Raw genomic sequence first — 15,451 nt, forward strand, 5'->3', positions numbered from 1 at the left:
ACGGTTTCCTTGGTGGACACGGGAAGCAGACGCTCTCCTCGGTGTGGGTGCTGGGAATTTCTTATACTGTTTTTCCCGTTGGTTTGTCAGTCTATCTGTAAATCGAAGATGGTGCCTTTATCATAACCCGACCGAATTGCTGGCATCTTTGCGTATGCCATTCGCCTCGCGCCACCCTCTCTGCCTCATTCCAGCACTCCCCAATTACAGAGAAAAAAAAGGTTGCACCTCGGGCTTTTTCCTGCTGCTGGGTGCAACGGAGGGCACCCTGAGGCACTACCGAGTGATGTGGTGCAGTTAGTTCGGTCTTAGGCAGAAATACAGATTTTGTCAAGAGGTGTCTCTATCTAGTGCACAATAGTACACCCAACCAAGCGAAATTTAGCACAGAATGTGGGAATCGGCCATAAGGGCAAGAGATGTCCTGCTTCAAGGACAGGGGCCCACGGGAGCGCCCCCAGTGGTTTGTGGAACGGCGAGGCCCTCCCGCTGCTTGGGTGTTGACCAAGCCGCTGGGGATGCTCTAGGAATTCACCAACTGCTTCATGGAAGCGCTGCTCCCCACATAGCCTCTCAGGGCTGCGGTCCCCTGAAAGAAGAGAGTGGAACTGCAGTATGGATAAGTCCCATGCCCCGATATGTAATTAAGACTCGACTCCAAAAGGGCCAAAAGCTGTTCCTTAACATTTGCAGTCATCCACAGATAGAACCCTGGCACTACAAAGAAGTTTTGTCTGAGGAGGGACAGGGGACTCGGGAGGGGGTTCGGATCCCCATGAGTATAGGACCCTGTCCGTCTAACTAGAAAGCCAAGCAAGCACCTAAGAGCGCATCGACTGAAGCACCGTTAGGTTTTAGCCAGCGTGCACTCGGCGCATGCTCAACCTCGCAAACTTGTAGCAATGCAGCACACGAGTGACTTCCTGTGCTGGAGAGGTTCAGGCGTGCAAACATGTGACAAGGAAGGGGCGGCTGCTCTCTGTTGCGATCTCGTCTTCAACACAGGCAAGAGCTACCTACACTGAAGTATATTGCCAGCTTGGAGAGGATGGGCGTTTGCTCTGCCTACTGCAGCTGCGAGTGATTCTCTGTCTGGGCTCCAATCCCCCCATCCTCCTGTTGCATGAGCCACCCTTATTGGTCTTGTGTTGCATGAGCCACCCTTATTGGTCTTGTCTCTGCAGATTCACTGGAGCGCTGCTGGGGCGAACTCCAGAGCCGCGACGTCCTCCGGCAGTTTGCTTGTGCTGCAGTAGCTCGCAAGCATCGGCTTGATCTGCAAGAGACTGTTTCCTTTCCCAAAACAACTTACAAGGGTGTGTCTATCGCTCTAGTACAAGGGCTTTAGAACGCCTTAGAGTCATTACCTCGACACACTTTCTGCTCTCATTTCGGGAACGCTTCAGCGTTCCCCTCAAACCAAACTGCTGTGGCTGCTTATCTGCAGGGACACTCCCTCCCCCAAGGCAGCGCATTAGGGTTACACACGAAGCTCGTATTGAGCTAGTTGGGGCGGCGGCTGGAACAGAAGCTCGAACACCAGCAGCTACGGGGAAGGGGCCAAACACAGCAGCAGTGCATCCCACAAAGGCCAGCAGCAGCCTTGCCGAATACCTGGTTTGGGATGGAGTCTTCGCTACTCCTGCAGATGCAGGAGCCTATTGCCTCTCTATTGCACAGGGCCAGGAACCCCAAGGAAGCCTGGCTACCCAGGCCATTACTTTTTGCTTCCAGCAAGGCAAGACTGCGAATCCACCACATGGCTCGCCATGGATAGCGAGCTGGATTGGGAGCTGCAGAAGTGACAACAGCCGCAACAATGAGCGCATTATTCATGTTGGAGCAGTCGAGAATTGTACCCTCCTCTGCAAACGCTCCAGTTCCTCTTCAACTGAAACGAATAAGCGGGGCGGCCTCAAGAAGGCATTTCTCGTGGCTAAAAAGCCGGCTGCAGCAAGCAGCAGTACTGCCCTCAGGTCGCAACAGACTGAGGCACGCAGCAACAACCCAGGTACTAGGAGGCACTAAACGTAAAGCAGTAAAATCAGATACTTACCTTACGGCGCTTCATTTGCCCCGTATCCATCCGAGCTTGAGCGACTGCTGGTAAGCACTAGGCTCCCATTGATTTTTTCTCTGCGTTCGCAGCCCCACATTTGCTAGAAGGCCGCGTCTACGTTCTCCAGCTGGTTCTACCGCGTACTACCGCTGCTGTTAGGGCATCTGCAGCAACGTACTGTACACGATGCAGAGGCCAAACGCAGCGATGCTGCTGCAGTGACGAAAGTCTGGCTTGGGAATTCAAATGTACATACACCATCAAGATAAGCGACCTGGAACTCGTTGTGTTGCCTCTTCGTGGGGCCCTTTGGGGTATTGAGAGGAACAACACTGGGTAAGGTAGCATTTCACGTCAACGGAAATTTAAGGACTAACAGCGTAGCCTGCAATCGAAAACGGAATAGTTAATTTGCTTGTTGGGGTTCTTCTGCGGCTGTTTTGCTATTGGCCCGCAGGTCCCTCCAGGGCTGTAGCCTTGCGTTCCCGTTGCGTCTACGGTCAAAAGCTGCTTTTGCGTTGGTGTGTGCGTACTCCTGTTGTGAGGAAGCAAAAGCTTGGCTGCAACAGCTGGAGCAGCACCGGTTTCCAACAAAGGAGGATCCGGTGGCTACTCTTCAGAGGGCCCAAAACACGGCAGAAGATGCAATGTCTGCAGGTACCGCATTCCTGTTAACAATCTGTTTATTCGTCGACACTACAGCGGAAGTCGCCTTAGCGCGTATCTGTCCTGCAGCTGCAGCTGCAGCAGCAGAGGCTGCAGCGGTTGAAGTAGTTGACAAGGCAGCAGCAGAAGCTGATGAGAACGAGATGAGTACAAGGTTGCCAGTAGAGATAGACGAAAGTTCCTCTTCAGATGAACCCTGCAACGGAATTCTCGTGAGCAGCGACGACGATGTTACAACTTAACGGCTACCACAGACGCTCGAGTTGAGCGGCATCCACTGCAGTGCATGAGGGGCTGAATCCCTAATTTCATAATGCAGGCGCAATATCTCAGGGCGCAACTCAAAACCTGCTACCAGCCTGAAAAGTCTGTTTATAAGGAATTGGGAGTTTAGACCATAATAGAGCAGGGTTCTAACTCTATTAGCTACCTCTCCACTCCTATTATTGTTATTGTACCGACAGCGCAACAATCAAAATGCCGGGCGCGCCTGGGGCAGACCCCAAAAAAGCGATCTGTCCCTCAGTTATATATATCAGTCGAAATTCCGCATAATGCAAAAACCGTCAAACAATTAGACCCTTGGTAGCAACCAACAGACACATACGACCTAATCGCACCTATAGTTCTAGACTTTGCTGTAGTCTAAAATTCTGAGCTTCAAGTTTACTTCTATGTGAAGTTGAAAGGAAGTATAAACTTGTCCTTAGCTTTCTATTAGTGGATAAAATGTATCCAAAGTAAGAGGACTACGGCCCCATGGAGGCCGAAGAAAACGAACGATTTTGCCGGACCTTTCAGAGGTTGTGCGACGTCGCAACACAACTCTTTGCCGGCAGCGCCTCTATGCATATCTCAGCCCGAAATTGGGTTTGTTATGAGTGTCAAGGAACAGTATTTCCATTCACCCAGAAACCCTCCCAAGGGGCAGCGGTGCCAAGTGTAAGTAACACTTATACAGAAGTCCTAGCTATGCAAGAAACTCATTACGAAGAAAGGGGATAGTGCTGACGCTGCTAGGCGATCTGCCGTTGGTGTTGCTACTGCTCCTCTGGTCAACTAAGAAGGCTGTCTGCAGACATGTTCGATCCAGGTTCTGCTGTTCCCAGAAGAGCTCCTCCCTGCTGCTGCAGAAGGGCTCTGCTGCGCATCCCCACGAAGTGTTGCACTTCACTCCATCTCTGGGCGCACTGCCAGACACATTGCTGCTGGCTGCTCGAAAGAGACCGGCCTACAGCAGTGGCAAAGCATACAGCAACGACAGGGGAGGCAAATCACTTCACGCATGCTCGTGCTTTCCAGAATCAAAACCAACATGTGTCTCCACCATGGGCTATGAGAGGCCGTCGGGAGGCCCGTATCCCCAAAGAGATGATAGATGAAGCACCTTCCTTACCCGGTTTGTCGACGCACTTTGTAAAGCAGCGCGATGTTAGCGATGCCAGCATGCTCTGCGCCTCCAGGGCCTACATACGACAGGACAAATGCACTTTAGGAGCGCTGCATGCAACTGAGTTCGTTCGGAGGGCTTAATGCACTAGAACCCTGTCATACAAACAGCAGCTCGCACTGCCTTAAACAATGCTGGAAATCCCGCCAGACTCATCATGAACAGAAGGGCCACGAACGAAAGAAGAGAGTGTCTCCTTACCTGCTGAAGCCCAAGCTGCAAAGCAGCAAGCTGCTGCTGCTGTTGTTGCTCGTCGTCCGTCATTAGAACGTACGCTATAAATTCCGGTCGCCGCACTGCTGCCGGTGATACTTCGGCTACAGCGGTTGCCGGTAGTTCTACGCAAGGCCGGAAGAATCTTGAGTAATTTTCTATCTACATAAACACTTGTCACAGGTCGTACCTTCGAGAGAAAGGGGGGGAAACCACAGTGTCTTCCGCTGTGACTTTGTGTGGGGCGCTGCACCGAGAAGAATACTAACTGCGAGCCACTAAGAAGGACAAGAAAGCCACAGGGCCGAAGATAAATTTCAATCACTTCATAAGTATAGGGAACCCGCCGGAAGACGTCGTTTACCACTTTGGCAAAGCTCCTCTCCGCCACGGGGCCCCGGTGGACTCGTGCCCGCCTGCATGCCAGGGGGCCCCCTAGGCCTTAAGTTCAACCAACTTTCATACTATCTCCAGCAATTTCTAAGTCATTTAAGACTAAAGGAAGTATTTGAGTAAATATATATTTAAGAATGATTATTGAGGAATGCTTGCACAGGAAAGCCAGTTATCATCTCTTGCTGTGCTTGCTAGTTCTCAGTCCTGCGAGATGTTGGGGCTTTCGATGATTGCGTGGGTTGCCACTGGTAAAACGAAAATTGAATGGTTGATTAAGATATATATGTGTCATTGACTCTCGAAGGACCTCCTAAGAGGATATCTTTGTATCTCTTACCAACCGCATTCAACCAAGGTGCCGGCCGCGGTGCTCTCTTCCTGTGACAACCGTGAATATCTGACCTCATGAAGCTTTTCCAGTTAGGCGATGGGGAAGGGGTCAGCACTTTGTGTCACTGACCTGTTGGAAGCGGAGGTCTGGGCCTACACTCCCCCGCAAGGAACAGGGGGCGTGTTTACAGGAAAACGGCCACGAATTAGAAGCAAACAGGAGTGAGCCTTCCACCCCAAACGTGTGAATAGCTGCGACAATAAGAGGCCAAAGATGTGCGCCTTTTAAGCTTCGAAGTTGGTGAACGGCTTGCAGTTATATCCTAGCACAACAGGCATTGTTCTCCAGCAAAGTTCCATTTGCCACTGGCCGTAGAAACTATCAAATGTTTTTTGCAGTATCATTTGCAAACAAATGTGACACATGCATTTCCAGAGAGCTAAACATACAAACTGAAGAAATCACGATGATCATTCTTCGGTCATGAGTTGGTTTGGTTTGGTTTGCGGCGGAGGACAACTACTAGAGACTCACGTTTGTGGGGCTGCATTCATTGTGCTTCTACTTGACAGGCAAAGAGAGAGCCGCCGGGGAGAACTATTTTCGAGGTTTGATGATGGTATTCAGCTTGACGAGGAAATGTGGTGGTCTGTTACCCCCGAACAACTGGCCTTGCATACAGCTGAACGGTGTCGCTGTGATTTGATCCTGGACGGATTTGCAGGGGTTCGTGAGCATTTCGCCGCAGTTCATCCACTGCTGTATCCCTCACAGCCGCCATTTTCTGACTTCTGTTGCTGCTGCTGTCACCGGAAGGTCAACAGTGCCAGTTAACAAGGCGCCGTTACGGGCAATGTACCTTTCGTGCTCAGGCTGGGGGGAACACTATCGCCTTTACAAAGTCGTGTGGATTTGTCATATCTTGCGAAATAGACCCGATACGCATCCAAATGGCCAAGGCAAATGCTGCGGTATACGGTGAGCATCATCCGCTTTATCCGCCCGAACCAAATAAAGGACAGACAGTTATATTCACATGCATATTTAGTTGGCGCGGTCTCGAAGGGAAACCATTGCCCACAAGTCATCTGCTACAGATGAAAAGTCATCTGCTACAGATGAAGAGTCACCGCTGATTACGCGTGTAGGGAGAGTTGTCTGCTCCATTACCGTCGCATTTTCGTGGGACACCGTGCATGCTTTGAAGCGAGAGCTAGTTTGAGGCGCCAAAGCACATTTGGGAAATTCTGGCTGGATGTGTTCATAGCGGCGAAAGTGCGAGGGGGGATTTAATTTGTTGGGGAATTTTATTTTCGTCAATTGATGAACCAGTGGGCGGTCGATGATACCTTGAGTGGGCTGTTTATGGCTCTGCATAGTGGTTGGAACCTCATTTTGGTCTTAGGTTCTCACGCCCCTGCTAACAGCGGAGTGTCCAAGCGCTAAGCTTTGCGTCTATATTGGTGGCGAGATGGTGCAGGTTCTCAGGTCACTTCGCGCGTAGATTTTATCATAGGGGACTTTGCAACTTTGACTTCTCGCCAGCTCCGGAGAGGCGCGCTGGACGTAGTAAGGGCTTATTGTCAGCGAATTCAGCTTTTAACTGCTCGAAAGGCAGGGAGCAAATGGTGCTCAGAAATTGCAGCTTAGGGGTCGTAAATGCGGGGGTTTGCAAGCCCTTGAAGAAGCCGCTTAGGGACTGTCCTATGCAGTATGTATAAGCCTCGAGAGTAGCTGCTATGCTGCTACTGCAGGTGTCACAGGGGTTTTCTGGGTGATGCGGTTTCTCAGGTCTTCCTTTCTCCTCCATGGGGAGGCCCAAGCTACAACGCCCGGGAGGTATTTGATTTAACTCGAATGGGGGGAATGATTGTAAGCATTCGCTTCTCCCAGACACTGTACACTTGCCAGGCTAGCTATCAGGACAAGGCATGAAGATGCTGTCCCGCTGAAATTCGACTACAGCGAACATTTAGCGTCCATGGCATTCATTGAGACCCGTGCGCACCTCGGACTTGAAAGAAATTTCTCTGTCGTATTTTAGCTGCCACAGGCACCGTGCAGAAACTGTTCTTCCCTGTTATGTTGTGCCTATTCTTTCTTAAGGACTTCCGCCACGCCTTGCGTCTCGCTCAGCGAGTAGCCCCTCGCGTTGCTGCATTCCTGTCAGTCATCCTCCATATGACACTACACCCCATCTCAGCCAGATCAGCATGGCAGCCCTACAGGTGGACGACCAGCCGTGAGAGCTGGAAGCTGCCTATATGAAAGGTTTGTCAGTCCTTGCTGGTCATTACTCTGCACTTTTGCTGCTACAGGCCCCGATCCGTGTCTCTTCTGCCTCTACTACGCGCTGCGGCGATGTTTAATTTACGAGGATTTATCAAGGAGGCGGACGCCACTGCTCAAAGTGGCGATGGCATCGCTACCTCTTCGCCTGCCGTAAAGTCTGCAGCAAATGCTACGGCTAATGAATTCGCAGGAGACTGTGATGGGGAAGAGGCTCCTACATATGAACCACCACTGCCGCGCATGCACATAGAGCTGGCGCTGTGCCGTTCGAGGCGAGACGGTGGCAGCTTTGATTTTGACCAGCTTGGCTGCTGCACGAGCCTTGCTCAACTGGCGTCTGGTCTTTCTAGAGTTGTTTGGAAGGCCTGCCGACAGGGCGAAAACTCTCCTGAAGACTGCGCGCACGAGCAAGAGGAGGAGTCCAACCGAAAACGCAGACGGATCAATTCTGTTATTTCGGCGGGACAGCCTTCAGTTCGAAGACTGGCAGGCACAGCGCATGGTCGCCGGTGGGAAGCAGCAGAAGCAGCCGAAGAAGAGGTGCGACTTTTGGAGGAGGGAGAACAGATTGAGTCAAACGGAGCGCTGAAAGACATCGTTAGGGAGCGACGAAAGGTGTATAAGCATATCGATGACCTTCCAAGGGAATGGAGATGGCTACCTGTAGAATTGTTGTGGGCTGCGACTCCGCTGACAAAGGGATTCGTTAGAGACCCCTTTTACCTTTTAAATAGACACTTGCGTGCTGCACAGAAGAAGGGGCAAAATGGTGAATTTCAGAAACAGACGGAAGCTCATCCCGAACCCGATGTGTGGCCTTTTCTGGATGACCTGCGGTGCTCTCTTTTCCCTTGCGCCTGTAGGCATATCAATTTCTGGCGCTGGCGGGCTGTGGGTGTGACCGCGTTTTTCGGTCCCTTCGCTGATCGGCCTGGCGTTGCTCAGCGCCAAGCCAATGTAGCTGCACATGACATCGACAGGGCTGCTACTCGTAGCCGTAGTGTAGGTGAGTCGGAGCTGCATGGACAACAGCAAGCTCTTGATGATTGTGATAGTCTACAAGAAGTCAAGAGGATTCGCCGCAGTGTCAAACGCATTTTTAGAGTTCTTCTTCCCGACGTCTTGACGCTTACCGGAATCCACAATCCTGAACTCGGTTTTGTGGGGGATGAGCGGTATCAGGAGCTACCAGGAGGAGAGCATCCCTTGGGTCCGTCACTCCTGTCGACCAACCCTCATCCAGAAAGGCAGGAGACGGAAGTCAATTCAAACCTGGTGGATTTGAAAGCGGACCCAGATGGAGCCACAGGAGAAACCGCTATGTGCTCGTATGATTTGCAGCCGTGTACACAAGGAGCCCCGCTACAGGCGGCGAGCAGCATTGCATGCTTCGCTAAGCAGGCCTTCACACAGTGTTCTTCTTCATCCGAAAAGCTCTGCAATTGCTTTTACTCCCAGGCCAGTTCAGAGACTTGCCAACCTTGGGTGCATGGGCAACCTTCGGGCATGAAGAGCACCACCTCAGACCCAAACCCACCCAGTGACGACTGCCACAGTGAATCAGAGGGAGGAGGAACTCAACGCGAGTGGAGAGCCTTTGTTCGCCGCCTTGTGGCAGCAGCAGCCAAGAAAGTTGCCAAAGCTCGGGACATGCTTGCCAGCGGGCGTTGCTGCTGTGGGGCAGACTGGGGAGCTGAGCCACACCGTTGTTCGAAGACAGCATGTGCGTGGCATTCTCTTATTTGGAATGAGTGTGGAAAGTTGCTGCACAGCTACTTGGCAGCTGCCAGCAGCTACTCGACCACTCTCCGTCTTGCACTGCCTCGACCTGTTTCTAAGAAACAGAGAAGGAAGAGGCACCGGCTTCTACCGCTTTCGGCAGAGCCGCTGCCACCGGCGTCTCGACAGGATTTTCTTCGGCGTATAATAAGTGCGTACATCTCATTACACTGTTGCCCTGCTTCGTCGCAAGCAGATACAGAAAAAAAACCCACAGGCTCACCTCCTGCTGAAGCGGCCAACGCCTCAACAGACCGTGGGATTGGTAGCCAGACCCTCGGAGACAACGAAGTACAACGCATGGGCAGCGATAATGCATCGGGGATGTGGACGCCGGAGGAAGTGGTTTACTGGCAGTTTGGCTGCAGCATGTGGTGCAACCCTGCATTACATGTGCTCAGCGCACGGCATCTAGCACCGTTACTGAAGCTGCACTCGTGCACACGGGGTTAGGACACTGTCAAGTTTGCATACTGGTTCTTCCATTGAATGCTCACGAGGTTTCTCAGTGGTCCGAGGCCAACCACTGAGCGTCTTTTCTACGATCACCAGGTACAGGCTATCTGTTTTTTGCAGGGCGCAGCTTGCGCCCTGCAAGCAGCTTTGCTTGAAGGCGTAAAGCCTTCAAGCCTCCAGACCAATATTTGATCAGTGGTAAAGAGGGTAGGGGGGCAAACACCATACTGGAATGTAGAGCTTGCTTCCACAAAAACATTGGCCAGATCCATGCATATGCATGGTTTGGTGACTAGGTATTAGCAGAAAGCGGAAGCATGTGACCTCCAAAGAACCCCAGAGTAGCTCTTCATGCACACGTCATTTCTTACTTGAAGCAAGATGCTACTGGGGTCGTGAAATTGTGTGCTGTACTAGAGTAGATTAGATTGGAGTCGTCCAGGAGTTTGCTTGATTCGCCCCAGATGTAGGGGACAGCGGGTTCCAGCAGCAGTGGCTAGCTTACCTAGCACCAGCACGTTGTTTTCCGCCAGAGGCTCGTAATGGCGAGAACATGACGCGTTCTTCATCTGTCGTGGCACCTCCGGAGGGAGTGGCGTCGCTACGGGTGTGGCTGACTGATTCGGATGGAAGCAGATGAGCGTGGTGCAGCTTTCGTGGGTTCTGCAGGAGACTTTGAATTGCTTAAACGTACTCTTCAGGCACCATGTTCACTGGGATAATGACCATCTGCAGGTTTGTGGTGTGGCCCCAGCACAATTCAACAGAGCAGGCAAGGAAAGAAACTGAAGGGTAGGCAGTGCCGGCGAACTGAGGAGTCCCATTTTTAATTGGCCCTTCCTCCTGCGTCTAGTCCCTGACGACAGCATTGGGGCATATGAAGGGTGTCTGTTTGGGTCTCCACAGAGGCACCGCACTCTCCTCTGTGCAATCCTGAATTTCTGTTGCACTTTCGATATTGCATGCCCGCGTGCAGCACTCGCGCATTCAGGTTCTGCCCCACTATGAGTTGTTTAGATGTTTTCCGTCACTGGACGCTTGCCATTGATAACTCCACCGCAAGCATTCCGCCATGCAGGGCCACAGAGTAATCCAACAGAGCATGGTTCAGCGCAACAAATACAGAATAATAGCTGGCCTCGCTGCTACTGCATTTGCATGCTCACATTGCTGTGCCTACCTGGCAACGTAGAAGCCCCGTTCGAGCTCTCCTCTGCGTATGTGAGATTCTATGCACCCGTACGCCCAGGAGGGTTTGTGCACTTCCAAGCTCTGTTACACAGCGGTGTTGCTTCCACAGCGGTGTTGTTCCGCCCTAAGGACTCCTTTCCTACACTCGATCATGATGCTCCACTTCAGCGCTGCAGACGGCGGCGCTAATCACAACTTACCGGGGTGCTTAGGCTAGCGGTCTGCAAACGTGTAGTTGGTTCATGTATGCCAGCCTTTGTTCTCGCAGCTCACCAGAGCAACCAAGCCTCGCTTCTACATGGTGACAAAAATTTGTCCCCGTGTGAGCTCCCACTGCTACAACGCCTTTTGAAATATTAAGCAACGCCACATGCACGTAACTTGAATGCGCAGTAAAAGCATAACCCTTCCAGTCGGTGAGCCCTTGAACCGAAGATACGTTACAATAGAGAGGTGAGCACATGCTCTCCAGCGCTTTGATGGTGCCGTTAAGTATACCTGCCGGAAACATATCTTACGGGGTAGAACTGGGCATGATGTTCAGTCTGAGTGTGCACTACATGCACTACTTGCGACTAGAGTTCGTTGCTAGCTGCACCTAGCCACCGCAGAGGGAGCAAATGATGAATGAGCGTCTGTCTACGACCAGTGCATGTGACGTTGTCTGTCCCCGTGGCTTTAGGCTGGCTGCTAAGAGCCACATAAGTGAGCGTGCAATGCCATTGCATGCGTCGAAGCATCCTTGCAGTTGCCGCTGTCTTGCAGAAAGAGCACCCAGTAGCTACATACGCTGCTGATCCAGAAGAGACCGTCTCTTCGCACAAGCCTCCAGGAATAGTGGTGTTCAGCTCAAGAACCAGGGAGGTCAGAACGTGAGCTAGCTTCTCTTTGAAAGGCGCTTAAGGACTATCCGTTGCATTTAATAACGGCCTTCGGCGCGCGGACACTAATTACCGAGTGTCCCCACCGCTTTCCTCTGTATAATCGACTAATGAACCTGCTGCAAAGTTGCCAGTTTATGCCTTCTCGTCAGCTCCTAAAGACTTAGTTTCCCCCAGTGAAGACAGCCGTCTAGCTCCGTGAGTGCGTGTGGGGGGGAACAGTTCTCTGGGTGACCTCCCCTTTATATACATAGCGCCGGGCCTCAACTGGCATTTGTAGTCTTCCGAGGACACAGTGAAAACACAATTATTTCCAGCGCTACACGATCATGCCTAAGGTGTAGGCCTGGCTCCACAGAGACAATCGACACCGGCGGGCAAGAGTGGCCATTCCCAACGATATACTTGGGGGGTCCAACAAACGCAGCTCTGTTGCCATTAAACTTGGTATACTAATCTTGATCAAGGAGACTTTGTAGTGGGTTTGGTAAGTGTAAGTACGCCGTGAAAGCCCCGCTCGGTCGTGGGGACGACGAGGGCCTGCCAATGGCCCAGTGCAGCAAGCCCAACAGCGGGCCCCCTACGGTTCGGGGAAACACTTAGGAATTCATAAACTTAGATTTGTGAGATATTGTGTGCATTTTTGCCTCGTAGTTGCAGTGAGCTGAACCTCGGAATCTTCTATGATCTTGCGGTTGCTTTCGTCACTTTGATCCAGCTTGGAAGGCTATCTTCTGGCCGTCTGTACACCCCGAAGAAATTCTAGGAAAGCGTTCCTATAGAACCTCTATTGCTTTGTCCCGTGCCATTTGCGAATAAGGGAAGCAGCGCCCGGTTTTCCCTCGTCGGTCCTGGGCTCCAAGCATTCGTTGACGTTCAGCAATAAAATGAGACGTGTTTGCCCATCTATTCTACAGAGGCAGCTTCTGCCTTCCAACCTTTCCGTTAGGGGCAACCGTGACTCCTGCATATCACTAGCAACCATTGGGGCCCATCGGGGGTCACACGGACTCGCTAGAGTACCTGTTACCGGACCGCAGCATGCGGTGCCTGCTCCGCCCGTGCAGCCCAAGTGGGGTTGGGCTTGCCGCAGCTTGGGGGAGCAAGCGGAGTCGAGAGGTCTGTCAACAAGTGCCAGCGCTGCTGAGGGGTCCCCAGTAGAGTCTGCAGGGGGGGAGGAGAGACATCCTTTTCAGGCAGAGACGCAGAAGCTGCTGCAGATTGTCACCCATTCACTTTACACGGACAAGGAAGTCTTTATCCGAGAGCTCATCTCCAATGCATCCGACGCGTTGGAGAAATTCAGGTTTCTGCAGGCATCTGAACAGCAGCAAGAGGGACAGCAGCAGCAGGAGCGAGGCCAACTTCGTGTCGTCTTACGTGCTAACCCCGCCGAGAAGACTTTAACTATCGAGGTACTTTTAAGTGAATCCTGAGAAGCTGCATCTTTTCCCCTGTATACATGTTTGTCAATTACATGCACCAAGTGGCCGTGCGGCAGAACAGTAGAGAAAAATCAGGTGGGGAACGGCAGAAAGATAATGACAAAAGGACCGGGAGGCAGGGAGATGGAGCGACTGAGAGACGCAACAGTACAGTTCACAGGAGCACAGGCCCGACAATACACCGACATGCATTTCAAAAAGGGAACCAGAGGTGGAGTCGGTCAAACATATTTGTACTGCCTCCCGACCGACAACACTTCGAAATGCTGAGGGATGCCTAAAACGTAAACCCAGAAGGGATGTGTGCATGGGCTTGCTGTTGATGTTATTGCGGGGCTCTTGATGCTGCTTCGCCCGCCGATACTGGTTCTGTACTTGCAGGACAACGGAGTGGGAATGAGCCGAGACGAGCTCGTCAAAAATTTGGGTACCATCGCGAGAAGCGGGTCTTTGGAGTTCCTGAAAAGCGCAGGGCCAGAGGCCAGCAAGGACATCATAGGCCAAGTATGCAGTAGAGTCTACCCTAGGACATGATGTTTTCGCTCTAAGGCTCCTCGTCGAGCTGACTTCGAAACGCTCAATGTGTTGGGGTGCTGGGGCTGGAAGAGGAGGGCGCTCATTTATATATGTGGTGTATTCACAACTGTTGGGGAAGGACGGGCCTGAGCGTCAGACTTCCCAGCGTGAATGGCCTGCACTGTGTCCGCTCGTATCTGCTTACCTTTAGGGTTTAGATTGGGCTCTGGAGTTTTCGGTTTCATTCCTCTTTGTGCGTGTGCGCATTTCAGTTTGGCGTGGGCTTTTATTCCAGTTTTGTTGTCTCTGAACGCGTGGAGGTGTTCACGCGGTCTCGAGACGGTGGGGGGGTGTTACGGTGGTGCAGTGACGGCTCGGGTTCTTTTACGTTGTCGCATGCCGCTTTGGAGTCCCTCAGCTGTCCCTCAGGAACCAGAATTGTTTGTCACTTGAAACAAGACTGTCTGGAGTTTGCCAATCCCCATAGAGTAAAGGAATGCGCCAAGAAGTTTTCGGCATTCGTTAAGTGCGTATTCAACACAGTCGTCCCTATCGGCTTATCGCCTTTACGTTTTCGACAATTTCAGTGCTGTTCCGTGTGCGGCGCTCTGCTAAATTCGCCTTATGTCTCTTGCCCATCTATGCATTCCTTGCCCTGCCACAGTGCTCCCTAGAAGGCATTCAACAATAGGTTTTTCATGGGGCAGCAGCTGTGGAGGCCGTGTATTTTTGCCTTTTGTTTGGTGACACGCGGTTGAGGAATGACCCTTGGGCTGCTCGTTCAGCCCTTCATGCCGATATACTTAGCTTCCTTGTGGAGTCAATTTGCTGCAGCTTTCCCGTGTTTATGGAGGAGAATGGCAAGGAGGTTCAGGTGTCCTCGCAGGAGGCGTTGTGGCTTAAAGCTTCCGCCACCGCTGAAGAGCACAAGGAATTCTTCAGGTGAGTTGCCTTGCCTGTTGGTTGTAAGGGCTTCATTCTTTATCTTTCATAACGTTAACTGTGTGCGGCTTTTCCCTTCTTTGTGGGTGGCAAAGATGGAAATCCTCTGCACAGTGCACGCCCGTACGTGCTTCTGTGAACGAATAATGCGTGAGCATGATCTGCCTACACGGCTTTAGGTAGGCACACAAATATACAACGCTATACACTATGTGTAATATGTATTAGGCATATACACACGCATTGTATATATACCTAAACGCACAATTGTTCGCACGGTGGTTGTCCAACCATGAATATACCAACGTACGTATGGTTTCACGTACATTTGTGAGTGTACACATGCATACTTTAAAGGGCATCTATGCAAGTATACTGGTCTGCTGCCAATTTTAGTGTCAGGGATTGTACGTGTATTTTGGACGTGTATTGTGGTAGACACTCTGGTATTTTCGTTCTCTGTTTTTGTTTGCCTTCGCCTCAGGCATTTGACAAACCAATCTTGGGGAGAGCCTTTTTACAGCATCATGTTTTCAGCTGACGCGCCATTGACCATTCGCGTATGTCTCATGCCCCTGATCCTTTTCCCCTGGGCTGTCACATGCAGGGCCTTAGCAATATGCGGAGGCGCGTGTGAACTATATATTACAATCGCAGCTGTTGAATTACCCCAAGACAACTCGCACGACAGTTCGGTTCCCGTGTAGATAGCGGTATACTTCCTTCGATAGCTATGCTGAGTATTCCTGCAACTGCAGGCCCACCCGGCTGGTACACACAAACCAGAGAAGGCGCGTTGTGGTGGGACGTTCGCCAATTTTGCGAACGTCCCAC

General features: G+C 51.6%; 3 protein-coding genes across 3 annotated transcripts in view; all 3 read left to right on the forward strand.

The window, feature by feature from the left end:
- Positions 1 to 391: 391 nt before the first annotated feature.
- On the forward strand, positions 392 to 2,967 carry EMWEY_00027150 (hypothetical protein, conserved; the record flags this gene model as incomplete). The annotated part of the gene is made up of 5 exons (XM_013478145.1): positions 392 to 779; positions 1,185 to 1,316; positions 1,448 to 2,011; positions 2,149 to 2,395; positions 2,517 to 2,967. 5 exons carry the CDS (start codon positions 392 to 394, stop codon positions 2,965 to 2,967), a joined length of 1,782 nt encoding a protein of 593 aa, XP_013333599.1.
- Positions 2,968 to 5,754: 2,787 nt separating this feature from the next.
- EMWEY_00027160 (hypothetical protein, conserved) lies at positions 5,755 to 9,639 on the forward strand (the record flags this gene model as incomplete). Its single annotated transcript, XM_013478146.1, has 6 exons — positions 5,755 to 5,841; positions 5,988 to 6,093; positions 6,596 to 6,684; positions 6,907 to 6,987; positions 7,222 to 7,280; positions 7,434 to 9,639. 6 exons carry the CDS (start codon positions 5,755 to 5,757, stop codon positions 9,637 to 9,639), a joined length of 2,628 nt encoding a protein of 875 aa, XP_013333600.1.
- Positions 9,640 to 12,601: 2,962 nt separating this feature from the next.
- EMWEY_00027170 (heat shock protein 90, putative) overlaps positions 12,602 to 15,451 on the forward strand; it is a gene marked incomplete at both ends in the record, with an annotated part of 6,338 nt that continues 3,488 nt past the window's right edge. Inside the window, 5 exons of the mRNA XM_013478147.1 lie at positions 12,602 to 13,129; positions 13,541 to 13,663; positions 13,948 to 14,201; positions 14,435 to 14,617; positions 15,102 to 15,177. Of these exons, the coding sequence (XP_013333601.1) occupies positions 12,602 to 13,129; positions 13,541 to 13,663; positions 13,948 to 14,201; positions 14,435 to 14,617; positions 15,102 to 15,177 (1,164 nt within the window). The remainder of the gene's footprint in view (positions 13,130 to 13,540; positions 13,664 to 13,947; positions 14,202 to 14,434; positions 14,618 to 15,101; positions 15,178 to 15,451) is intronic.

The sequence above is a fragment of the Eimeria maxima genome, genomic scaffold (genome assembly GCF_000499605.1).
Source record: "Eimeria maxima Weybridge genomic scaffold, Emw_scaff299, whole genome shotgun sequence".
NCBI lineage: Eukaryota > Apicomplexa > Conoidasida > Eucoccidiorida > Eimeriidae > Eimeria > Eimeria maxima.